Consider the following 27,996-nt stretch of genomic DNA (forward strand, 5'->3'; position numbering starts at 1 on the left):
AGGTGTTCTACACAAACTCAAGTTTTGAATCTGCATCATAAATACAACATGCACTATAATGTGCACACATTGTTTATAATGTGGCATTAAAGCATCCCCCTTTTTTATATATGTGACAAAAGCACCATGCCCCACACACACTGTGAAACACAACAAGTGCTGTAAAGTTATAAAACCCTAACAACACATACAGTGTTTTTCTTACATACTATTATCTTGTCTGATCAGTGCTCTGTTTCATAACCTGGGGTCGAGCGGCCTGATAACACAAAGGCTTGAAACCTAATACAACATCCATCAGTGCACAGTAGTGTGTTGAATATCTAGATTCCATATGCCTACACTTTCAGCTACAAGACCGACCTTTATCTATCAAAACAAGTACATGGAAATAATTCAAATAACTTGTTGTCTTGCGTGACTGTCATAACAATTCATGTAATTCATAGCACAAAAAAGAACTTTCAGTCCCGTTTTGTAAATGTAGTTACTGTCATAATACTTAGTGAACCTTACTTCATAGTTCTCTCTTTAGTGTTCAGATGCTGTGTGTGTGGGGAGCTAGAATCTTATCATCTAAATTAAGAGTGTATCAATCCTATGACCCCATACATGAATAATGAGGAAATCCTAATCATTAGTGGGTTGCAGGTTCAAAATAAACAAACAAAATGTGGGCATAATCCGATGAAAAACAGTTTGAAATGACTTATTAGGACAGAATAAACTGTCAGTTAAATAAAGAGCTCAATTAGAGTAAAGAAACTTACATACAGGACTCCCGTGGGACCAGAAGTGACAGATACCTCACAAGTTATGAAATGACAGATAGGGATAAATGGGTTTGTTCATGTACTATGAAATAGAGCAACACCAAGCTACCGTCAAGCTATAACAGGCCACATATAGGTAGCATTTATTATAGAATATTGTTTGATGTTTGAGTATTTGACAAGCAGGCAGCCTGCATATCTCTCACTTGGTACTGAGAACATTTATTCTACATGAACTCTGTGAGATGACTGATTAGATTGTGCAATGCATCTTAAATAATAATCCTCACTGAAGGAAAAATATAATTCTCTTTTATTAATTAGTGGTTTGTAGCCACTAAGAAGGCAGTTTGTGTTGTTGTTTACGACTATGATGGCTTTTGCCTCATTTTCAGAGTCACTGCAGTGCATTAGAGTGTATTACTTCACTGTATTTCACTTCGGAGTCACATACTGTTATCTTTACTATAGCACTCAGTTAGCACTACATTACCCAAGTCTCGAGCGGGCTATTCTAACGCAATAAAATGACCATTTCCAACTCTTTCAGCTCTTTGTAGCAACTCAGTCTCCTGAGGCCCCTGGTCTTCAGATTGCAGGGCGTGTATGGTTTTAAGTTGTTGCAGTGTGCAGAGAGAGGAGGGGGAGGGGGGGGGGGGGTCATCAGATAAGAGAAGAATTTCTAGACTAATTAAACCCTTTGAGACAAAGAATCACACCACAGTGATTTACAACTCTCTGTACCAGTTAACCCAACTCATACTTATCTGTCATATTACTCAGATACCATATCTACCTCTATGGGTAAAGAAACCTGAACATGTTTTTGTTCTTCACATTATAGAAATACAAGAGGGGTATACATTAGAGTGAATAGTAACAGTTCAATTACATTTGGATACTGTAATTCACTCATAAGCACCTTATTTGATGCTTAACTACTACACAAATTCCTGTGAAATACATTAAGGTACGATTTCTCAATGTTTGAAAACATAAATGTATTATAAAAACAATACAAACTGTAGATGTTCTTATAGCCTTGAATATATGATTAAAGAGTGATCATCTCATCTAATCAGTGCAATGAAAAGAAAAGAAGAAGCTTCAAAGTTGTGAATAGCAAAGTCTACCAGGCATAATTCATTTTGCTGGCTGCTGCAGAGGGGTATGCTAAGATAGAAAGTATTATTTTCCTAAATGGAAGGTGTCAGATGGTCACGGAAATGTGATCGGCTGTTCAAGATCACTGCTTCCCATCTGCAATTTGTGACGTGTGAAAGATTCAGCCCAAATGTGCTCACCAAGCGTAAATCCTCAGCACTTTCTCTTATCGTGGAAAAGCAAGATAACCAGCTGTTTACAGATCAGAGAACATATCATATTAATATCATGGAGAGGGTGATATCATCTTGTTTGTAAAATATTGTTGTTAACTAAGTGTGGTGTGGTATGGCATCCTATAAAGTGAAAGTTGTAATTTATATGTTAGCAAAAGGATGTTTCCTGATTAAAAAAAAAAACATTAAAGGAGGTAAATAGAAAATGCTGCAGCCAGCCTTTTTTAGAAAGACTGTGGTGAGACTTAATTAATGCAAACTGCTGGTAAAAATACTGAATTATAAAGCTTTGAATATTTACATTCAAATGAAAGACACCCAGCCTGATACCTATATTTCTAAACACAAGCAGGGTTCCTTTAATTCCACATATATCTCCCTTTAACTCACAGTATATGATCTTAAAGCTGTTTTATACTCATTTGATATGAATGCTTTAGATGTGGAAACAATTACTAAACAAAATGTGAAGGGTTTTAAATAGGAGTTCCTGTTTCAGAGTTCCAGTAACATGAAACTTAAACTGTCTGGGTCAGGGTTGTACCTGTTTGTCATCTACTGAGAGCAGGTTCGACACAAAAGGAACAAATGGTTTCACCTGAAGCATTAGTTTAATCTATAGAGGTAAGGTGAAAGTGAACCGGTCAGTTCAAGTGTAGCATTTCCAACATGAGCCTTAGTTCATTGTGATACATTTGGAAAAGTGAACAGATCAATGTTTAGTTGATTGAAATGTTTTACTTTTTTTGTATACTGGGACTGATTAGCGTGTACTTGTCATCTCAGATCAAAGTTAGTAGGAGATGATTCATAAAGCGTCCGCAGTGTAATAAATTGAAAGCACTTATTTTTGCCATTCAGGGAGCATGGAAGGCCTGCTGTTTTAAACCCCTAGATCCCCACACATGGCGTAGCCACCACAGACACGGCTCACAGAGTCAGCCGGCAGCCGGGAGGTGAGCAGAAAGGAACAGGCGGTGTCCCCTTCAGAGTGAGCACAGGAGTGTGTGTGTGTGTGTGTGTGTGTGTGTGTGTGTGTGTGTGTGTGTGTGTGTGTGTGTGTGTGTGTGTGTGTGTGTGTGTGTGTGTGTGTGTGTGTGTGTGTGTGTGTGTGTGTGTGTGTGTGTGTGTGTGTACAGTATGTGTTTGTGTGGCATTTCTCAAATGACAAACGGATACCAGTTGTGCAGTTCAGGGTGGAGGAGACTCACCTGAGGGAGAGTCTGGGCTGCTGGGACCAGGGCTGTAGTGGCTACCCAGAAATGTGTGTGGGGGGGCAGCGGGAGGCCACTGTGCTGTGGAGGTTTTAGGGGCTGGTGATAGAGGGGGCTGCTGTTGCACAGTATCCCCAGCGTGATGCATCTACCTTCAGGGTGGCAGCAGGCGTGGAGTGGGGTGCGATGGAGCGAGCACGGGCTCAGTGGCGCGGTCACCTAGGGACGCTGAAGCCGCTGTAGCAGGACTGATAGTTATTCCTTGGGAGAATTGCAAGATGAGCCCCATTGTATTAACAACCCCCATTCTACTGAAACGGTATCAATGTTCTCAAGCCTTTAAAGAAAGAAGTTGGGGTGCACAAATATCTGGTACTTACCTGAGAAGCTGCAAACTCTAAAGTTTAAATATAATGCTGAAGTCAAATCTCTTTAATAAATAACATGTACAATCGTAAAAAATGTTTCTTTAATTAAGCATATTATTCTAAACTGTATGTCTGGCTGGATTGTTGTTGTCAAAGACAAACTTCAGTGAATTCCTTTGGCAACAGCAAGCCAGCAAATTATTCCATACTGATTTAAAAATGCTCAGACATTAAGCTTTTTCATTTCCAAGCCATACTTTTAGTTGTGACTGTTGGAGTTGTATGTTTAGAAATTCTCTGTGTCTAATATGGTCAGCACTCCCAATTATTCACTCCACTGACAAGTGAAACAAATGGGACCAACCAGTGCATTCTGTATTATCTACACCCCTTGGATTCCCTGACAATAATTAATACAATGGCAAGCTGCTGTTACCAGCCCCGACGACATGAGCTCTACTCTACAACATAAGCTCTCCCTTTCCAAGAGCCCTTGAGAGGACATTACATCCAGCGCTGAGGTCACATACGTCGTGGCGACCGGCAGCTGGGTCATATCATACTGCTGTCTGTGAGCCTAGATCAGATAAAGATCCTATTGTAGGGTGCTGTTAACATCCCCAGGTTATTACTCACATCATTACACCATGAATGTAAGGTGCATGGAATATGTCAAGAATAATGTGAATGTAGCCCTGACCGTAGAGATATATAGAGCCTTTAAAAGCAAAGACTGTCCCATATATATATATCAGGGAAGTTCATTATTTTGTGATTTTACTGAAGCATTACTGCTGACCACCTCGCTGCTGTGGACACACACCATTATGTAGCGTTACTTCATTTGCTCATAATACATATTAACAGTATAACATTACCAATATATCATAGAAACCGCATATTGTCTTTGCAAGCAGTGTTGGGTATGTTAGATGTATATATGGCAAAAGAAACAAAATATACTCTTATGACAATATTAAATAAATACAGACAATTGTTTTAATCAACTGATCCACATGTCCTATTAGACTGTCCACAACACTATAAACAAATAAACTGAACTAAACATGTCCTATTAGAGAGTAGTCATGTAATAATAAGAACCCCTTTTATTTTAGCCTACGAGGATATTAACAGGTTTTTTTTTTAATTATAGAGGAGCACATTCTCCTAACATCCATTAAAGGAATGCCATGCTAATTTTAAATCCTCGCAGCAGGCATTTGCATCAACAGAAGAAAAGTGGATGAGTTTCTCTTTAACAGCTGTAATTTGTGTTTTCCAATCACCATGCTGATTTCTGCTCATTATACTCCGGTTTCACACCGGTAAGTGAGCAAAGTTTGGATTGATTGACTCTAATTAACTAAAAAATGTTCCAAGCCATGGATTTATTATCATGCTAGCTAGCCACAAATGTCAGAGACTTTCACAAATTATTATCCTGTTAAGATAAATATCTTTGAAATCAAATGAGTGTGGCAACACAAGGAACATGTATTGTTATACTGATGAATTTGCTTGGCATGTTTTCGTCGGAGTTCCACATTAAAGACTCACCTGGGCAAACACACTGTTCCAGTGTATCGTTAGGCAGTACAGTATGACTGAATGACAGATGCTGTAGTTACTAAAACTTTAAAAGGAACACACTGCCTAATACTGTACTAATAATGGACAAATACCAATGGGAATAAATAGAAGATGATGTTTTCAATTATTTTGTCAAAACTAAATGCTCTTCATAAGTTGAAAGATATTAAGAGCTATTATGGGAAATAGCGCCTGGCCTACTCTTTGTTAACAGAAGACCTATTTCCTCTTGTGGGCTCCAAAACTTGGCAGCATCTCCCTCATTGATATTTTAGACAGAGTAGCACCTCTCTCACTCACATTCTTTTCTTGACTTCATCGGCTCCATGGCTCAACTTCGCACTTCCTCATGAACAAAGACAGGATGGCTTGAGTGGACAGCTCTATATTTTTCCTGATTTCAAAAAGATCTCAAAACCACATTTTGGTTAGCTTGAGGAGACAGGATGTTGCTCTGATTCACTTGGCTTCACGTCAGCGATCAGAAGTAATCGCTGGAGTGAATCCAAATGAAACGGGCCCATCGTCTGCATGGTGGCGCCAGGCTGAAATTGAGAATCGTGCTGCCTGTAAATCAGATTTACCCAACATGTCTCTTGCAGAATCTACCTTTCTACGACAACTCTTCTAAACCAGCTTAGATGTATCACAGAACACAACAACACAGCGAGGCTAGTGTTGTATATCATCATACTGGGCAAAAAGCTTATAACATAAAAGGCTGTCAAGTAGTCCTGTCATTATTTCCCCAATCCACCCTTTTTAGAGGAGCAGCACTTTGAGCCACGCCTGCAGATACATTTGATGACATCCAGTTGTGGCTCACTTTCATTCATTCAGGGGATTGATTAGATGCAAAGAGAAGAGATGGGGTGGGGGGGACCTTCATTTGAGATATCGCATATAGTCTGTAAGAAGAATTAGACAGACTGAACATTTTTCTCTTCAAGGTGCTTTTGGAGATATAGTGGCACCATGCGAGCAGTCAATATGAGATTCTGCATTAATGCCATTAAACAGGCTGATGTAATATGATATAGTATGTTTAAATTCAAACAGAATAAACATACAACTTTGCACATAAAAGAGACTACATGTATAAAATAATCAACACTTGTATAGAAATGTATTTCTAATGTTTTAGTTGAATGAATAATAATAACCTCCTACTTAAGATTAAATGTAATGGCAATGTTAAGACACTAGTCTGGACCGCGTTGCAGTCAATGATGTCTTTCTAAGGTTGTTGTGTTCACACTGCCCCCTTCTGTCCCCACGAGTAGGAGAGGCATCCAGCGTATCAACACAACAACAGCATCTCTATCAACCACACTCAGACAGAACGAGAGGGCAAACCCATTTTTAGGAGCAGTCTAAAAGCATCGACCTTGACAGGATCAACAGCATGTGCACTCTTTCAAAAACCCTATGAACATTAGTATCTACCATCTATTCTCCACTATTCTTTTTTTATTTCTTGTTATACTAAAATATTTAATATGAGTCAGGAAATTGTTTTTTATTCAGGAACATTTCCACTTTAACTTCTAAAGTCTACGTGGAACAGGCCCTGGTGTTGTGTATCATTAGTATGACACTTGATGAAACAGGAATCTATTTTCTACGAGTATAAATGTGATTGAGTTAAGATTCCAAATTGAAAACAGTGTTTCCCCAGGGTTCTTTAGAAAGCCGGTGGATAGTGCGCACACAACCTCCTTTTCTGCACACTATTTACCCCTGGATTGCTTCAGGCTAATGTCTCAATAATTTTCACTCCTTTCTCAGGTCCTTCCCACAAAGGACTTAACTAATGATCCATGGACAAAATGAAGCATTTAAATTTATTCATTAATCATTCATCTCCAGCTCATTGAAAATGCTAAACTTCCACAAAATTAAGATTGAATATTGAAAAGTGATTGAGGGAGACAGCTCTCCGAGAGTGAGGAGAGTGGAGGGGGCTGCAGCGAGCGGTAACAAAAAAAGGGTCTTTTAGGAGACAGTGGTCCTCACATGGACATGGTCAAGGTGGCCAAGGTGTACTAAGTGCTAGTTAAGGTCACAGGGTTTCACTAGTTGTAATTAGATCTTGGAATCTGGAGAAGCGTAGAATTTCTGTCAACACTGCCTGTAATTATTCTCTTTTCCAATTAATGGTGACATAGATTAATTATCTGATGAGGCAAAGCCAATTGCAATCATTCACCCAGCTAAAATTAGATCAGTCCTGACAGCAGCATGAAAGTCACCTGTTTCATTGTTATGGATTCGCTGCAAGTAAAAAGGGGGGAATAGTGAAGCGTGCTAGGGTAAGTAAGTTGTCTGGTACAGGTAAATGTCCAATTACACTGCTGTTTGAGCTGAAGGCATCTACTCATTCGATCCTGGACCGGCTTGTTTGTTCACCCCGGCATCATCAGTGGTAGTAGAGTCATCTGTCAAGGACTGCAGGAACGCGGAGATGAGCTGAATTTCTGCTGACAACCCCTCCTGTTTGAATAACATGATGAATGAAAACAAGCTAATTAAGAAAATGCTGTTTTTGAGGAAAGGCAATAATACAAACTCCTCGCTCTATCTGCATCCGAGCTGATGGTGAGTCTACATTTGTGAAAGTAAAGTTACCATCTTGTTCTTATTTTTGTAAGTGAGGAGAACAAGAGGCTCCTGGTGAACCGTGTCCAGGTTCAGTGCTCTTCTGTTTTAAAAACCTCAGCATCCAGTTTTTCTATTAAACTGCCTGGCACTGTCAACCAGCTTGGGAATCTGAACCGGCCTAGCCATGCAGAGATTCTCTGACTAACAATTATATCAGAAACAGGATCTTGGATTACAGTCCCCTGAGACTGGAGCAGTGGGCGTCTGCTCCAATCATTACTGGCCATTCAACAAGGCTCTGCACTGCTCTACGCTGTTAGCCATTGTCAATTATGCCATCCCTAGTGTAAACTCGCAGAACACAAAGCTGAACTGCCAGTTCTGGCAGGAGTGTAACAGGATGACAGCCCGCCGCACCCCCCCGCCCCAGCACTACCCCCACCCACTCCCACTCGCCCACCCTAGGGTTTCCCGGCCTTCTTCCCCTCAAGCTACTTTTGTACAAACTGCCATTTGGCTTGTGATTTGAGCACGCCTCTGCCGTGAAAGCGCTAACCTGACCTTTCTTACGTTCTGCTTGTGGGGTTAAGTGGACATGATGGATTAGTATGGGCCTCGTCGGGATTCAGCCGGGTTCAGCTCCAGTCAAAAGTGGCATCAATCACATTGATTTCTTTATCTCTCTCTTACAAAGAGGCAATATTGATAATCTACATATCATGTAAATGTAAATATCTGTGTATAGTAATGACCTACTGCATTATCACTTTCTGCGTACTGTCAGTGCATTTCTCTGTGGATCATAAGATCACATTAAGGGCTAAATATCTAGGTAATGATGCAGATTGTGTGCTTATGCTTGCGCATAAGGGCTTTTTTTTTTTTTTTTTTTCTCATAAAAGGTTGTACTTTTTGAAGGATAGCCGCTGAGCTGGACTGTTCAGGAGGAGCCTGTTTAAAGTGAGTGTTGCCTGCTCTGATGGTCCCTGTGCTGAGCTGTGACGGGTGACGGTGTGGTGCGCTTGAATACCCCAGCTCTTTTGTCCTTCACACTCTGCAGCGCTCTGATAGCTCCTCCCCCTGTGCCCCACTCCTCCCTGCTTTGAGCTGTGATCTGCTGGGGCCTTTTGAGGCTGGGCCACTGAGACATGGCTGCTCCCTGTAATGTCTGGGACCAGACCAGTCAGAAAAACATGTCAGCCGTCAGAGTAGGAGGAACAGAGAGGGAAACCACTTAATAGTTCTCTTCACAAGGCACCTGGAAAACATCTAATTAAATTCAGCATATTTTGCCTCCAGCATAGATGATAAAGTCACATTTATCTAAACAACAAAAGTAAAATAAGGGAAAGCTGATTGCAACATGGTGAAGCTAGAGGTCTGGGATGCCCTGCTATTGAGGTAAAAAGAGTGGAAGTGGTTCACGGAATGGTTACATGACACCTGGCTCTGCGGTAATGCTGGACAGGACATTTCATAACGATTCATCACTGTCCCTCTGTCCGCTTTGACCTCATCTCACATCACAGCACAGATTAGACACCGATTATCCTCTAATTGAAGATCCTTACTTTTCAACCTTGCCGCTACTCTTCTGCAAGACGGACAGAAGGTTACTCTGTTCGCAAAGAAGAACACAGAACTCTTCCATGCGGTGTAAAAAAACTCACTCTGAATTAGCTTGGAAGTAAAAAAACACAACAGGAAACAAGCTAAGATGTTAATGCAATGTGACCAAAAACAAAGTGTTTTGTATATAGAGTTGTCTAGAGGGGCTAGTCTCAGACACGGGGGTCACTGCAGAGGCACTGTAGCAGACACACCATCCATCAAATCAGCCTGTGATCTGATAAGTGAATGTATAGACCCTAATGTAACAGTGGTGTCTTTAACTCCACCATAGCAATGAGGCACAAAGCCCTGGTGGATGTTTGCCTGGCTGCCCTTGCTTGGCAAAGAAGACACAGGGTGACTGTGACTCGCCGGATGAGGCTCAAACAATGCCATGCATAACACGGAGTTACTGTAGTATGCAAAAGAATACGCTCATATCCGGGAGAATACCTTGAGACTGGGATAAAGTTGAATAGAGGGATTTACCATCTGAATGAATGGTGACAGTTTGTGCAGCATTCCAGCAGTTTTAAATGTATATGTACAAATACCTGGGCTGTTTTTATTTTCCGGTTGGTGTCTTGAGAAAGAGCCTGGCACCGGTCCAGTTCAGCCTGGCTGTACAGGCTGTGTTGTTTGAAGTTTTTCACCAAAGCTTTGTGCATCCTCTTCTGCAACAAAGAGAGCTAGGGGGAGAGAAGGCAGAGAAAAGGAATTGGTAAGGCAGGAGAGGAAATTAATGGCAGTGTTCAAGAAGAATGATGGAGGGGAATAGAGAAAGCAGTCAATAGCCCATTCTGCAGTACACGGGCCTGACAGGAATTTCACAGTCTCTTGGTTTCTCTGCCCACTCGTGTGCACTCATCAGAATCCAGTCACATCTGGCTGCCAGGATGGGGGGTTAATTTTCTCTAAATGCTTCAGCAGTTTTGTTCTAGCCGAGGCAAACTCTGTGACTGCAAAGCTGATGAGTAAAATATTTCTACTTCACCCAGTTTAACTTTATACCAATCCCCTCAAGACATATTTTACACATACACACAGAGTCATGAACCCCCCACTGAAACCAGAAATTATTCCTAGTCTCTTGGAAAGACATGCTGCTTGCTTTATTATTTGAACACAGTTTCAAGCAAAGAGGTTTAAATTCTGATAGATGCCATTGCTTTTCTTCCCCCTCCATCTCTCTACTCTTCCTACAAAGCTTATCATTGCTTGGCAATGTGTTCCCCAGTGCATTGAAAACTAAAGCGAATTAGCTCAGTCATCAGCTCCTGAAGGAAAGACAATAACAAGAATGCTCTTTATGGTGTACCCTGTTAAAATCCATGAGCTGAAAGCCTCCACATAAACAAAGAAACGTTACAACATACAGTAGAATCAAGAGGATTTCTAGAAGAGGCACATATTGGCAAATGTTATCAGATGCTCGTCATCATGCACTTTTTTTAAATGTACATATTGTATTTGTCTTTCCACTTCATTGTTTTTTAATGTGTTCATACTTGTTTAATTTATATATGAAATAGCTTGATGTTTTTCAACATTCTGTCTTATTCAAAGAAAAACTACTATCTCTAATATAAGATAAACCAGGTGTTATGTGCCTTGATTGATAATTAATAAATGGGTTAGTAAAACAAGACAAACCTCTAACACTTCAAAAGTACAAGGCCTTCAAATACCAATTCAACATCTCAAATATGTGAAATTATCTGTATTTGAAATACAGTATATCAAATGTTTAATACACTTTTTTTGTGTTATCTGATAAGACAAGATTAGATGGACCTTTATTTATCCCCCTAGGGAAATTCCGGTGTCATAGCAGCAACAGAATTATATATCTAATATCCCATCTATTACGAAAGAATATAGAACAATATATTAAAATAAAATAGTACTTATATAAATCTATTAAGCAATGTCCATGATTGTTGCTGTGCTGCACCTGTAGGCTGCTGGGTCACAACTGTAATAAATAAGCTCCTGTTGATGGAGAATACATAAGAAAATGCACAAAAATTTAATTATGTAAGTATTATAATGAAGTAATGGTATGTTGTTTTTCATATTACTTAAAGTAAAGTTATTATTCTACATTAGAATTGCCGTAGGAGTGCTTTAGTGCTATTATACTCTTGGATAATTATGACTGATGCATTCAATGGAAGTAGCACTATATCGTGGTGGAGCTCATTTTGACTATTGAAAAAACAACTGGTAGTTAAATCTAAACCAGTGCATTTTGAATAAAGGGTGAGTGTGGCATTGGCTTGGAAAAGTAGAAATTATATGAAGACATTTCCAAACATATTCTAAATGTTTTAGGTCTCGCAGTTTTTTTTGCATTGCTTTAGATGCAAAAGGAAGGAAATGTATTTACTGGATAATAGTCTAAATCTAACCGTACATCATGTCAGTTTATGTGTTGCTTTGTAGTCGTCTTGAAAGCTTAGTTTGGGTTGTTTTAAACTTGTCACTTAAACGTTATGTCTGGAATGCCTGCTGTCAGGATTATACTTCAAGGATTCGTAAGAGATGTTTTTACTGTGTCCCTCACATGTATATAATAACAGATTATGGGCTGTGTCACACACATGCACTAAAGTTCTGATCTCTCCAATGATCCTGACAATGTTAAATGCATTTACCTTGTTGCCTCCAGTTCCACACAAATCAATTAAGGGTAATCACATTTAGTAATATATGCACTAACTGGGACATACAATTCAAAGATTATTCTTTAAATTAGAAACAGGAAAGAATGGTGATTAAATGTTCCTGTCCAAATCTGATTAAATGTGATCTACATTTCAGAAACATTGTTGATTATAAGCTTGTTATAAAAACTAAATTCAGGCATTAAACACTAGCCGAGAGGCTGCTGTTATAGGAGTGTAGAGTTGAAACAAACAAATGGTGAAGGCTGAATCCGGAGTAAAAGAAAATCAGGCTTTGATCATGAGCGTGGAAAATCCTGTCCACAGGATTTTATTTTTGCATGCATTTTTCACTTGATAACATTCATGCAGTTAGATGAGGAATTGCTCAAGTAAAGGTATTAGTCATTTGTGGAACAAATAATATGAATTTTTCATTGCAGAAGCAGTGTGGCTTCTTTCTGCCGTTATGCCTGTCATGTGTAATTCTAATCCAGTTAAATAGTGTCAGAAACTATAAAGATTAAACACTAAGATGCTGCTGAGGTGTCTCCCTCAACTAGTCAAGATTGTGTGAGCTATTTTAGCACTAAAGGCACTTTCATTGTCTGATCCTAACCTTTGTTTGCTGCTAATCCCTAACCAATGGTGTGTGTGTGTGAGCACATTTGTAAAGCCCGATGATAAAATGTTTCACTTGTGACCACCTTAGAAAAAGTATAATCAAGAAAATGTGAAAAGGTATAGCATTAACATGTACCATCAACCTCTCTATGTACTCCCCTTGGATGCAAAACTACATGCTATCATTACATTATGTCACATCCATCATCCTCCTCCACTCAAGTTATCTCATCATTATTAGATTGCTGCCGTTACCTCCTCACTGGTTGCCAAACTAAAATCTTCTTAAAATGACTGCCCTTGCAAGAAAAGTGATCTAGTGCAAAGAAGAATAGCCTGGTATTGAGAACAGAGGAAAAATCCTAAGTCATAAAACATAATTAAAAAGAGAGGGGGCGATAGTAAACATCAGAAAAGGTTATATATACTGTACCTGTGTGTAATAATGAAAGGATTTATGTGCATGGTTTTTCTTGTTCAATGCAGACACTGCCTCTTGTTTGGCCTCCATGAGGATCTTCTTTAGATCTTCGTACTCAGTGGCCAGCTGTCTGTTCTCCTTCAGGGACAATTGTAGTGCTTCCTACACACACAGGGAACAAAAGTTCAGATAAAATGGTTCATGTCAATAGTATGTTTACAGTAACTTTAGAATAACCACTAAGAAACAAGCAGGAATGGGTTGCAGACCAATATTGTAACTATTGTCATTGTGACACCCAACAATGTCAGTGGTGACATCCTCGCACCCCTGATTCGGATCAGATCTGCCAGTTTTTCCCCAAAAAACATTTGTGCTTCTTAAATCTTGCTTTGTGAAATGCTCTCAAAGCTTTTTACCAATGCTTACATGAGACCAGGCGTCGCTGTGGTGCTAAAAAGTTAGCACCACCTAAAAGTTGTGTGATCAAACTAATATAACTAATATGAAAAGCTTTGAATTTTAGGACAAAAAAACAGAAAACATATTTAATTTGGATCAGTAACTACAAGGTTCTTTGATCCGATTAATAAGTATGGTAGCAGCTCTGCTAGCCTTATGTATTGTACCTTATTTGTGTATCCCTAAATGTGTGTACTGTCATGCAATTACAGGCTGTATTTAAAGGTGGGGTAGGGAATTCACTTCAGAAACACTTTTTGTTATATTCCATGGAATGCTCTTAACATCCCGATAGCAATGAATACATTAAATGCTTTGACAATAAATACATTAAAAAAAAATCATCTGTGGAAGCCGTAGCGCTGTAACAAGCACGACCAATCATTTTAGCCGGCCCGGCTAAAATAACTGGATGGCCTACCTGCCTGTCAGCCTTCCATCTGTGCACAAACTTATCTCGTGCCCTCATTGGTCTGTAAGGAAGTCTGAAGGAAGTGGCAGATTTTTTCTGGTTGTGTACTATCAAATTCTAGCGCACTCAAGCTGGTTTCTCCATTCTTACCTACCCTACCTTTAAGTGCTGTGTGACTTCATTAGTGTTGATATGTCTACTGAAGGGACGTTGTTATCAATAAATCAATGCAGAGTTGATTATTCTGGGCAGGACTTTTGGTATCCCTAATTGTCACTAATTTACTGAAATTAAAACACAATTGGAACCAGTGACCTGTTTCACGTAATGTACATTTTTACAATTACAAACATCGGCATTTAAAAATGGATTTGTTTCTAGTTTGATGATCAATTCACGGATTTGTTCGAAGTAAACCACAGCTACAGTATGCTGGCAGAACAACTGCTGAGGCAGCACATTGTACAGTGCAGATATAAAAAACATGAAGAAAGATTACATAGATCAATGTTTCCTTGACATCCAAGTGAAGGAGTTCAAGTATCTCGGGGTCTTGTTCTCGAGTGAGGGAACAATCGAGCGTGAGATGGGCCGGAGAATCGGAGCAGCGGGAGCGGTACTGCAGTCGCTTTACCGCACCGTTGTGACGAAAAGGGAGCTGAGCCAGAAGGCAAAGCTCTCTGTCTACCGGGCCATTTTCGTTCCTACCCTCACCTATGGTCATGAAGGATGGGTCATGACCGAAAGAACGAGATCGCGGATACAAGCGGCCGAGATGGGTTTTCTCCGCAGGGTGGCTGGTGTCTCCCTTAGGGATAAGGTGAGAAGTTCAGTCATCCGGGAGGGACTCGGAGTTGAGCCGCTCCTCCTTCGCGTCGAAAGGAGCCAGTTGAGGTGGTTCGGGCACCTAGTTAGGATGCCACCTGGGCGCCTCCCTAGGGAGGTGTTCCAGGCACGTCCAGCTGGGAAGAGACCAAGGGGTAGACCTAGGACCAGGTGGAGGGATTATATCTCTTTGCTGGCCTGGGAGCGCCTTGGGATCCCCCAGTCAGAGCTGGTTGATGTCGCCAGGGAAAAGAAAGTTTGGGGCTCTCTGCTGGAACTGCTACCCCCGCGACCCGACCACGGATAAGCGGGAGAAGATGGATGGAAGGATGGATGGATGGATGGATGGATTGTTTCCTTGACATGTACAGATACCCAAGAACATATGCTACTGTATTATAAAGAGAACTGGAGAGTCAATATACAGCACATACTGTACAGTAACAGTACATAACCATGTAGAAAGATACTTTAATTGTACCACATGTGTGCGTATAATACAAATATTCTTTCCGTGTTTGTTCTATTAATTAATATAGCATGGCAATTTAAATAGCGTGGATACAACAGTGGACATTTCTCTGTGAAATCAAGCATATAAATCAAAGTGAGTCTGTGCCTCTCCACATGTCATCTTCTCATTTGAACAATGTTCCCCAAGTAGTGCAAATGTTGCTGGTGAATATCTCAACTCTACCTGCAGACATAATGAAGTGTGTCTCTGCAGTAAAACAGAACAGCACTAAAGTGATGAGTTTAACCCAGCAGAAAGAGGGGCTGTAAACATGACAAATGCCTGCTATTGATTTCAGGTTTAATTACTCCATGCAGCACTGACAAAGCCCATCTGATGCTGTTGTGAAGTGTAAATGGAACAAATTACACTTCATTGCCCATAAGAAACTGATAGCGTCGGCAGTTTGCGTTGTTTACTTTGTGCTCGCCATACGACAAGGCCTGATCAAATTAAAAAAATAGGGGCATGTATGAAAGACGGATTCCTCAACCTTTTTCCACCTTGTTATTCTATCCTTGTAAAGAATCTTCTGCGGTTTGTATTTAATAGAGCCAAAGAGTAATTCCTATCAGGCTATTAGCTTTACTGACCCGCATTAGTTTGTATAGAAAAGAGGAGCTGTGACCTACAGGAGATTATAAGAGTATAGTATTGGATCAGCAGAAATCTCTTCTGTAAGAAATACCCAAAATAGTCTAACCATTCTGCTTCATGCACTGCGGCTCCTGAATGCACACTCTGCTTATTATGTTATGCTAATGCAGACATTATGTGTGCCTTACATTGGTCTCAGTGATTAAAGTGACCAATTTCCCTCGAACCCCACACTCTCGCTGATATTTGTATTTGGTTCAGGAGCATTGTTGTTGTATCATCTTATTTCGTCAAGTGAAAAGACTAAACCCCTTTTTTGCATGACTAACTTTTATCTGGCTAATGGGAGTTGTGTCTATGAGGAAGACTTCTAATTCTTAAATTGTCTCACGCCAACAACTTCTTTAAAGTTGTTGCACTTGGATGCATGGCGGCTTAAGCTCCATTGCCTTTTCTTGTTTTGAACTAATGCATTCTTGATCACCGTTTAATGAAACTATATACCACATGGCGATTTCACATTAGATAAGCCATGTGAAACCCCCATCAGCAAAGAGGCTCTGGCTGGGGCTGATAATCCTGCAGATGAAAACCTTACAATAAATAGGGTTTCTCTCACAAAGGAGTGTTCAAATACGTGCCATTTTGTGCAGAGGGTGCTTGTGTTTTTTACATAATGCCTATTGCTGCCATTAATATGAAAGGGTACAGATGATATGCTTATTTCATATTGTTCACTATATGCTTAGATTGAAATTGCTATTGTTGTCCTACAGGTAACAAAACAGGAACAGCATCTCACAACGACACGCATCATCAAATTCGTCCAGACAAAAGCCTATGACAACAGTGAGTTGTCATTTGTGGGAAAAGCACTTAAACAAGATTGACCATGGCTTGTAATTTTAATTGCACACAGCTCTTTTCCCTGCATCTTAAGGGAAGTATTGTGACAAGCAATGTGCTGACACTAATCCACAAACAAATAAACAATGAGGTACTTTTTTTGAACCGCTTGTCTCTGATTTCACAGTATGTGACACACAAAAAGTTGTGTATTCACAGAAAGCATTTTGTTACCTTGGTGTCTTCCATTTCCTTTTCTCTTGCTGTAACATGAGCAGTGTGTGTCTGCATGGATCGCTGTGTTCGTTGTTGGCAGTTATTAATATCAGACTGCAATGTGCTCATTACGAGCGCAGCTGATTTGTTTTTGAATTCCACCACGTCAAAAACACTTCTGGAAGGAGGAATCAAAGCCGTAAGAGGATATTATTTTTCTAGAATGAGTTTGAATGTAATAAATGTACGGTAACAGCATCAGTGGGGAAGCTGGTAGAAATTTAGACTCAAAGCAAGACGATGATTTAAGAAATACTTCGATGTAGTCACATATAAATGATAAAACATATGAAGAAAAAAGCTGATATAGTCTGATATTAAAGAAATACTGAGTATTCTCCAACGATAACTAACTTACTGAAGTTCTTCTATGACTTCTGGCATGTCTTCGACTGTTTTTTCCATTTTCTCCGAAGCATCCCGGTATTTATCCCTCTTCTTTGTAAGGTCAGTGATTCTGCCCAGGGTGTCGTCATATCTCTTTACAGTGGCACTGTGTAAATCCTGAAAATACACACTTTCATTAATTCTGAAAGACACCTTTTTATAGGTAGCTCAGAGTGAGACAATATTTAGTTGCAGATTGAGATGATCCATATCAATGACACGCTTTAGGCTCATTGAGCTTTAAAATGTAAACCTGTTGCAACTGTTTGACTCAAGAGGAATTTTCTTTTCTTACCTGAGCCGCTTTCAGGTTGTCACATTTGAGTTTCTTCTCCTTCTCAAGGTTGACTAAAGTGTTCGAGTGTTCACATTGAGTCTTTTCTAAATGGTCTGTCAATTGCTTGATTTTCTATACAAAGAAAAGATGTTTCACAAATTAGGTATACCCTTTTACATACATTTCTTTCTTTCCATCTTTATCATTACCTCAATTTTTGTCTCCATTTCCTTTGTTGTTGTGGATGCTTCTTTCAATTCTTTCTGAAGCTTTTTGTTAGTAATCTCTGAATTCCTTTGCTGTCGACACAATTCGTCACTTTTAGTCGCACACTGACCCTGATGCAAAAAAGGCAGACACTCATTATCTTAAAGTCTTAAAACATTTACAGGGGAAAAAAACAGTAACAGAGAATGTGAAAAGGAAAGTATAAAATGATGAATACAGCCGGGCATTTAAAACTATCTTTATGAAACGTATAATGTGCAGTTTTTATTGAGACTGTGCTTTGTGAAGCTTCACTTCTTCATATATTTTATCATAGCTATATTCTCCTGTACAGAAACTGAAAAAGTTAGCAAAAATACAGAGGTGTATATTGAAGATTTCAATGTACATTTGTCGATACATGTTTATCCTCGTGAATTTACCTTCAGTAGCTCCACTGCAGTCATCTGACCTGTCAGATCTTTCTTTAGGTTTTCAATCTCTTTCTGTAAAGCACAGAGAGAGCCCTGAATAACACTGAAGGAAACATTCAGTATCTCACACTCCCCTTTACAAACCATGACCCATGCAGTATACATAGAACATGTACATATGTTTCCACTGACCCTGGCCCTCTGTTCTTCCGTGAAGGTGATCTTCTCCTGCACCTCCAGCTTAGCCTGGGTGACACTGTGGTCGGCTACAACTTGGGTCACTTCCTCCTTGGCCTTTTCCCACTGCTCGTCATTGTCAATGATTTTCTGGAGCATCTGCTTTCTCTCCTCATGCATCTGCTTCACTGCCTTCACACTAACAAAAATAACACTGATAAGTAACGGTAAAAACTAAAACAGGATGTTGTATTTATTCTGCACTTTTGGGGATTTGAAGCTCTACCTGTCTGTAATGTTTATCTTGTAGTCCAACACATTCTGTTCATACTCCATGTTTTCTTTACGAAGAGCTGCAAAAGCATTACGTTTTGAATGGAGCTGCTCTTCTGTGCAGGAAACCTCTGCTTCCCCATGAAGTCTCTGTGGATAACGTAACATACAGCGGGCCGCTGAGTGGATGCACTTATCCAAAACGCCTTACAGTGCCATGAATTCAAACATTATTAGCATGCATAGCTCCAGTGAGAGTCCAATCATAGTCTGGCGGTTATGTTTCATGCTCTACCGAAATGAACTATCAAGACACACATAAGGGGACTAAGCAGCAACATTAAATGGAAATGGACAGTTTTCCTGACATGATTTAAACACTGCTGTAACAATACTTACAGTTCTCTCCATGTCTTCTTGCAGTGCGATTATCTTCTTTTTAAATTTGTTATTCTTTCGCATTTCATCCCCAATCTTAAGTTTCAACTGCAAAATCTGTTTTAAAAAAGGTGACACAAACCACTTTTGTAAGCTGTTGATACATCCTTTAGATTTTTAAATATTAAAAATGTAAACAATATCAGTTACCGTGTCTGTTTCAGTTTGCTCGAGCTCCATTATTTCAGGGGTTCGTTTTGTTAAGGCTGCACACTGTTGTTCTGTAACTGCAATGGAGTTTTCAGCGTCCTGTATTTCAGCACACAGACCTTCATCAACCTTCTTTAACTGCTTTAGATCTTCCCTGGAGAGAAAAACTGAATTCTTTATCTTTCATTTTAAGGTTTAGGAATCACAAATGCGTTCATAATCAGGGTATATGCAGGAATCCTGAAGTCAAATTTAATACATATAAGACCTTTTTTAAGACCCTTTCCATACATTTTAAGACCTCATCGCCACTTGGAGTTCTAACCGGTTACATTGGCGACACACTTTACCTCACATTGACTATATACAGTATTGATTGTCCTTCCTCCTTATCTTCCAACCATTTGGACGCAAACTTGCATTTCCCCATAACGCTGTTGTTTAACAACCGGCGTAAACGGACCTTCGCGCGCTATCAAGCAGTGAGCGTGCGATGTCCTGTTCAGATGACGTCACATCCAACGGGATGCCATCAATAAACTACACAGAATCACACTACACACCTACGCAATGATTACATTCAGGCAGACTGTAGAATACAACCTCTTTGGACCATTTATATACTTATTGAAAACTAGCTACAAAATGTAATACCTTGGAAAATGCCGTTTAATACTTTTTAATAGCCTTAATTTTCAACTTTTAATACTTTTTAAGACCCCGCGGACACCCTGATAATACAAAGCTGTCATAAGATATTGAATAGTTAGGGGGCTCACAATAATAATGATAATAATGCTTTTCCTGGTGCTCAAAGCGATTTCACGATATATTGCAAGAGAGTCATCTACAACAGAATGATCACTGTTAAACTGAATAGTTCATTCATTCATTTAAAAGGTGTTTTTGAACAGAGCAGGAATACAATCTATATGTTTTTTTTTACACTTGATATAAAATAAGACTTTAATAACATATAAGTGCAATATTTTTATATATCAGGACACCTATATTTGAATAATCTTTCAATGTTAAATGACTGGTTAGGTCCGTTACAATGAGACTTGTTATCCGCTAATGCAGCATCAAGCAGAAGTATTGTTGTTGCTATGGTAACGTGCAGTTTAATATACCTTGCAGACTGATTTAAAGCAGTGGTTAAACTGTTGACCATATCTTGATTTGAGGTGTCCTGCCTGCCAGACTGAAACCAATCTTTACAGGAGGATGATCAGGAAAGCTTTCAATAGGAATTACATTTAAAATATGTAATGTCTGTATGGTAATTTAAGCAAAAGAGATTTAAACAGTTGACTTTGTTTCCCCTGTAACTGCCTTTGTACTTTGATACAACCTCAAATAAATGAAGAAATACACAGGAATAAACCTAAAAAAATCTAAAATAACAGAAGCAATTCCACTATTTTAAAGTAAAAGTCACCAACGATACTGAGCGTATAAGCTTTGTATACCCTCACATTGCACTTGTTGACGATTTTAAAAGATGTGTCCCGTCTCAAATGTCCTACATTGATTGTAAACTAGTTTGTTTTCCCTGCAGTCAGGATTGATACTCACAATCTGTTAGCGAGCTGATTCTTCGTCGCCAACAGTATATTATCCAGTGATATATTTTCCTTGTTGGCGTCCTGCTCCATCTTTTTTAATTCCCTCTGCACAAGTGTGAGATCATTTTGTGTTTCGGAGTAAACTTCATCAGCCTTAAAAAGAAGGAAGGAATCGTTGAGTTTCCTCAGATGTTATTATGTCAGAACAATTTCATAAAGGTACCAATATTAAAGATAACACATAATCCGATTATCACATCATACTCCTTATCCAAACGTTACACTTTGAACCAATAACCACATTAGGCATGTTAAATGCCACGAAAATGCACTAAGAGCGTTTGGCTATTTGCTGACTCTTTTTTTGTTATCCATTTCAATCAATCAATCAAAACACAATATTAACCCCAGGGGAAATAAGTGACAGCTGCAGCATATTAGAATACAATAGATAAATAACTATATAAACATAAGTTGAATTAAACATATGCAATAAAAGCCCTTGTAGCCACAGGGGAAACAGCACACATTTGATTGCTTGGTTTTAGTGTGCAGTATTTTTTTTTTTAACTTGTCTGGTTTTTTATAATATTTTTCTTCATTATAACATAAAGCATTTTTTAACTACACCCCTTAATAAATTGTGCAAAATCAATAAAACCTTTTTGTATAGGTTTATTTGTTGTAATTCAACAACAAACAGGTCATTTGTTCTTTTGGAGTCTGTCTGTTGTTTCATTTGAAAACATAAAAACAAACATTAAACTGGTTTCAATTCCAAATGGACCCCTTTGTATCCTAAGCATCACTCTTATCTCTGTATACTTTCATGCCATATTTTCTTTATTAAACATATGTGGCATTCAGCATGAAACACAAAGTACAGCTGAGGCGAAATATGGTCATTTAATTTTGATGCATCCTGACATGAAGGAAATAAATGATGGAGGAGAAAAGCTAAATGAAAGTCAGGGAATTATCAAAGTTATTAGGATTCGTCCTCAGGGGAGCATGAATGGCTGCACTACATTTCATGGCATTCCAGTCAATTGTTAAAATGGAATGATTTCACTGAACGAATGTGCCGGACGGACACTGGACCAATAGACCAACAAACATTGCAATCCCAAGTGCCATGCCACTTGTGGATTAAAAATAGAGCTAAAAAAGGGCGAGTGGGTGAGTGAGATAGAGCTAGGAAAAAGCAAACCTAAACATTTATCTTTTTTATCGTGGTTACTTTTCTATCTAAAAAATATAGCTGAATTTGCTTTTAGTACTTGTCTTTATAGAACTACTACCAAAGACAGATATTATTCACACTGGTAAACCCGAGTACCTAGACTTTGGGTTTGAAAACAAAACAATTTCTCTTGTTTAAAGTAAGAAATGTAACTATAGGTTACCTCAGCTTGTGCGATGTTGATTTGTTTGATGATGCCTCTCTGGAGTTCTAGGTTTTCCTTCACAATGGGTGTTTGTTTTTTAGCAAAGTGTATGTCCTCGTGTAAGCTCTGGTTACAAATCTCAGTGTGTGAAAGTTTCTCCTGGGCTTGGTTAAGTTGTTCTCTTTCCAGTTTAAGTTGCCATTTCAGTGCAGTGATGTCTTTAATGCAAGCCTCAAGCTCTGGAAAAAATTGTGAAGAATTTCAAAGTCAATTAAATGATTTGAGGAACATCATCAGAACCCTGTAAGGAGATGATACCTCACCTCTCAGGCGCTTACCTTTTTGCACTAGAAAAGCGAGCTGTTGTTGTTTCCATAGTGAGATGCTGTTAACTTTGTTCTCCAGATATATTTTTCTTCTCTTCTCCTTGAGGAGAGCTTCTTCTGCGTCCTGCCGATCAGCCTCCAGCCGCTCGATCAGATACACAACCTCTCCAAGGACATCATTTATTTTCTTCAATAATGGCGATAAAGGGCAACTTTCTAGAGGACGATGAACTTCACAAGATTGGCACATTGTTTTGATTTGCATAATTAGTTTCAACTCAATAAACAAAAGCAAAAATAATTGAAGACATTTTTGTAAAGCTAAGTTAAAACAATCTGTCCTAACAGGGTAATCTATGGTATTCTACTAGCTAATGGAAGTAATAATAATAATAATAATGCATTTTATTTATGGGCGCCTTTCAAAGCTCTCAAGGACACCTTACAGAGCATAATTAAAAACAAGAAACAAAGAAGATCAAACTAAAACAACAATCAGTTTAGAAGAATTAAGATATTGAATACGCCAGTTTAAAAAGTACATACTTGATGGTGTCTAATTTATACATTTTTAGACAAAATATGTGAACTAATATCTCAAACTGGTTAAAATAATTGTGAACTCATAAGCCACAACTGCAATAAAGACCTAAAGCTAGAGTTTCTCCAAGGATGTGCACACAGGAAAATATATCAGAAATGACTTATTGCACTTTAAAAAGAAAAAAGGGATTCACCTCTTGCACTTATTGCGATGCCTTCGACGAACAACTCTGTAGACGTCACTGAATCAGTATCAGAGTCTCTGGACTGAAATCTGTTAAAAAAGGAGTTAAACGAATGTCATGCTTCTAGTCCCTGAAACTCAAATGTAAAAAAATGAAAACAGAAGAGGACCTAACCTTAAAGCTTTGTTGTAATTGTGTGTGTCTTGATCAATCAGATATTTTCCAGACTGGAAAGACAGACGGGGGAAAAACACTTTTAATTCGATTTGAAGTCCATGCTGATGATATTTGTCTTACAATCTCTTATATCTGATCACAGCTGACATCAGTTTACCTGTTGAAGCCAATTCTCCACTGTGATCTTCAGCTCTTGGACATGGTAAATAGCACGGTTGACACATGGCGAGGGACTGTTGAGCAAGGCACATGTGCGACGTCGACCAGAGCAGACGCCTTGGAGGTCTGCTTGATCTTGTGAAACAGAAAGATCTGTACATTTAAGTTAATAATAATTGCTTTCAGAGAATCAATGAAAAGCCAACCACACATCCTGATATCCTTTACATAATGGCACAAAGCCCCGGAAATATATTATAAACAACACACTGATGAACCATTACTTGATGAAAGGAAATCAGAACACAACAGACATTTGTTGAAACAAATATTTGCCCTAGTTCAGTAACTTTATTTAGAAAAGTAATTAGACAAATGTATTTGGCTGTGAAAGATGTTCTGTGATTCTTTACTTTCTCTTTGATTCTGGTTGCATAAACTCTGCAACATATTGGAAGCATCAGGGAGAGAGCAGATAACTCATTTGAACATCTCGAGACAAACCCAAGGGTACGATTCTTAGTGGGGAAAGGACGCCATCTGGCTGATAGAAGGGGTACAAATGACTCGATTCACATCCTAGTCTGTTGTCCATATTATAATATAATCACATGTTATGTTCATTATCTAAAATCAACCTTTGGGTAAATTCAAAATAGTGAGGATTACTGAACACCAAGTTCATTTCAGTGGTTGATTCAGCTCTCTAAACTGTATATTAGTTTAATATTGGGTATGCGAATGCTACCACAAAAACGACTTTTAATTCAGTCCCTGAATGATGAATTCAAAAGCAATGATTTAGTATAAAGCTATAGCCACAATTAAGTCATGCATACATTATGTAAAACGGAGGTGATCTCTTACTTTGATTTCTCAAAAATGTATGTACAATTGAATTTGCGTTATACATTGTTAAGTAGATAACAAGGGAGAAAATCGAAAATAGGAAACAACCACAAGTATTAGATCATTGTTAGTTTACATTTTAATGACCATACAGTATAACTCCCAATAGTTAACAACAATGTACATTATACTATGATTTATCCCTTCTTTGTCATATGTTGTAGGCTGCAGTGTAAGATAGCAGGTAAGATGGAGGTGATTTTCTTTACTGCAGGAGAGAAAGGAAAATAGATTGTCATAGTAAGCAATGCATCTTTATGAATTAAATTAACTTATATCTGCTCCCTGATCTCTCTGCGAATTGAAAATACTTATTGCCTGAGATCGCATGCTGTGGTTTTATTAAATGTGCCAAGTACTAGGACTGTCTTAGGGAAGAAAGCTTTTAGATGTGCAGCTCCACTAACATGGAACAGTCTTTAAAAAGAATGGAAAATTACCAAGCTAGTACCACTACATGTTTTTAAAGCTCGGTTGGATGCTACAAAATCAGATGCTGTTGGTACCTGTACATGTGGTTAAATATGTAAATTGTAATCCCTGTACATTTTGCTGTATGATGTCCTTTTGTTGTTCTGTTGTTTATGTTTTTATGTCTTCTTGTGGAACCTACTGCTGCAGGTCTCCCTTGAAAAAGAGATCATTGATCTCAATGGGATTTTACCTGGATAAATAAAGGTTTTGAATTGAATTGCACATCATTTCGAGTATTTTATGAGGTCCAAATGTATGCTGTCATTTTCCAGATGTGTATGTATATCTTAAATTGTCACAAGGGGAAGTGTGACATACACCATGAGGTCATTATACACCTGTATCATAAAAAGTGTCATAATCTGGTGTGTGGGGATGACAGAGAAAAATAAATTGGTCACAAACTGCATGTGAGACTGTTGAACCTTTTCCCCCTGAGATAGCAGTTATCCCTCCATGATGATCCATTAATTAGAACAATGCTTAGAGAGAGAGAGCTGACTCAGACCCATACAAGAACAATGGAGGAAAAACTGAGGGGAGACCCTAAATGAGGGCCATCTGTTGCAGAGCAGTTTAGATGACTAATACACAATGAAAAAACCAAGTGGGGTAGAAAGGTGCTGAGGCAATATGTCACCAGTGGGCTGAATAGCCTCTATGTCATACTGGCAGGGTGTATTATAACCACAGAGCGGTCACATGTGGGTCTGAGGGCCAATCACCTAGTTACACCTCTCATTTCACTAATGACATTAGATATTTAAATTCAATTATTATTACAATTGTATTAACCATTTTAATATATTTCCAGTCCAGTTAATACAGTCTACAGTATAGACTTTGTGTGAGTGTGTGGGTTCTTAAAGTATCTGTTCTTGTGGACAGATGTGGTCTCAGAAATAACTCTGTAGTTGCAGAAAGTAAATCATAAATACTACATTAAATGGGAGTTAATCCATGTCCCCGCCTCCTTTGTTTCTTATTCCAAATCACATTATTATGACACATGATAACTTTAAAATATATTACGTTATTAGAACAGGTTGTATTTGTTCTTGTGTTAATAAGTTGAAATCCTCGACTTAGGGTTTAGTCCTGACATTTGCGGTCAAGGCAGTTGTCTTGTTTTCCATGATATGTCCCTTAGCAACAATTGAAACAGCCCTAATCAATCTCCTATAATGTTTTAAACAAGACAGGACCTTCTGAAAATTGAATTTACTGTCAAAATAGATTATGAAGACTGTGACCTCTAACCAAAGTAATTTATATAATTAATATTTAGAAAAAGATATAAGATAAAGCTGTATCTCACAAACAATATCAAGTATTTGCCAGTATTCTCAAACAAACTAACAGTATGCACAGAGATGCAGTGTAAAAGACAAACTGTTGGCATTTTTCCTCACTGTTGATTAAGAGCAATCCTAACCCTCATTTCCCCTCATACTTTCTTTGGCCACACATTGGTTATTTGTTTGTAGTTATTTTCTAATTGAGAGAGAGATATAAGATAGAGCTGAATATCAGATGCAACAGGGGAGAAACAACACAAAAACCACTTTTCAAAGTTGTAATGTTGATTAAGACCAATCATAACAAATGCATTTGAGCAATTTCCCTTTTAGTTCCTTTAAGGACACATGGGCTAAAGCTGATTTATTCCACATTTAATTAAAAAGCTATTGAAGTGGACTTGTTAGCGTTAGCACGATTAACTGTTCTCACCTTGTTGTGTTGGTCGTTCTTCCCTTGAAGGGAATCTGAGCGGCTCAACGTCTGGCATCCTGAAAGCTGTCCGATAGGAAAACACCTGTAATCCTCTTTAGGAACCGAGAAAAAGTTCAACACAACCTGAGAAATTTGGAGGGAAAAGAAAGCGCAATTTAAGTTTTTTATTTATTTACAGATTAGAAGTGAAAAAGTATTGTAATCCCTCGGACAAAGTTAGCTAACGTTAGTTCCAGTTGCAACTGATACTCCCTCTCATCTCGCACTGTTAGCTAACGGTAAATCGAAGGTTTAATTAACTTAGCTAATTATTTATTAATGGTCAGGGGGGGTAGTTGTCATGGCAGAAAGTGAAAGCGAAAAATGGCAGGCTATCAACTTACTCCCATGAATACACCTCTAAGTGCCAGCTTCCTGTTAGCTTTCTGAAAGTTTGTTGTCGTTTTCTTGTGGTAACGCTGCAGCCTACCTACCTATGTAAAAAGGAGCCTTCCAATAAAGTGTTCTACTCATGAGTCAACTGAAGTTGCTGTCAATCTTCTGCTGTGGTTGCTTAGCAACAAGGGGCTGAGCTTGGAGTTGCGTTCAAGAGCAGCAAGAAGGTACTTTTGTTAAGCAGCACTAACGTGTCCTACTCGTTTAAATGTGAAGTTAAATACATTTAGTTGAGAAATAGAGAAGAGAAGGAGGAGTAAAAGAACATACAAATTGCCTTAAAATGTATTCTGATTTGGGGACCATTTATGTGTGTCTTCCCCTTTGTCTAAATCTGTATAATACCACCATAATAATGCTAAATAATTTGTTTCCTAACTTGTTGGTGTAATAGCGATACACGGTATAGTCAAATATGTAATTTTCTATGCGAGAAGATAAATGACAAGATTATTCAAAAGCATATTATTCACAATAAATGTTTTTGATATAACAACAAGAGACCACTAATGTGGGAAGTGATATTGTAGCACTACTACACTGTATAATAGTAAAGTAATTTAATATTTAGACGAGAAAAAATCACAAAAATTATGAAAAAGCGCTGTATTT

The 27,996-nt window shown here is 38.6% G+C and overlaps 1 protein-coding gene across 1 annotated transcript; it reads right to left on the bottom strand.

Annotated features, from left to right (window-relative positions):
- Window positions 1-8,844: 8,844 nt before the first annotated feature.
- On the bottom strand, window positions 8,845-27,450 carry LOC117558365 (coiled-coil domain-containing protein 178). The gene is made up of 20 exons (XM_034234514.1): window positions 27,423-27,450; window positions 26,947-27,072; window positions 23,831-23,967; window positions 23,671-23,723; window positions 23,506-23,585; window positions 22,781-22,984; window positions 22,461-22,681; window positions 21,065-21,207; window positions 19,487-19,640; window positions 19,298-19,393; window positions 18,912-19,048; window positions 18,641-18,824; window positions 18,458-18,520; window positions 18,017-18,145; window positions 17,826-17,939; window positions 17,502-17,647; window positions 17,102-17,261; window positions 13,224-13,373; window positions 10,055-10,189; window positions 8,845-9,057 (listed from the first exon to the last, which is right to left on the bottom strand). Exons 2-20 carry the CDS (start codon window positions 27,002-27,004, stop codon window positions 8,845-8,847), a joined length of 2,577 nt encoding a protein of 858 aa, XP_034090405.1. The 5' UTR covers window positions 27,005-27,072; window positions 27,423-27,450.
- Between the last annotated feature and the right edge of the window lie 546 nt (window positions 27,451-27,996).

The sequence above is a fragment of the Gymnodraco acuticeps genome, unplaced genomic scaffold (genome assembly GCF_902827175.1).
Source record: "Gymnodraco acuticeps unplaced genomic scaffold, fGymAcu1.1, whole genome shotgun sequence".
Lineage (NCBI taxonomy): Eukaryota > Metazoa > Chordata > Actinopteri > Perciformes > Bathydraconidae > Gymnodraco > Gymnodraco acuticeps.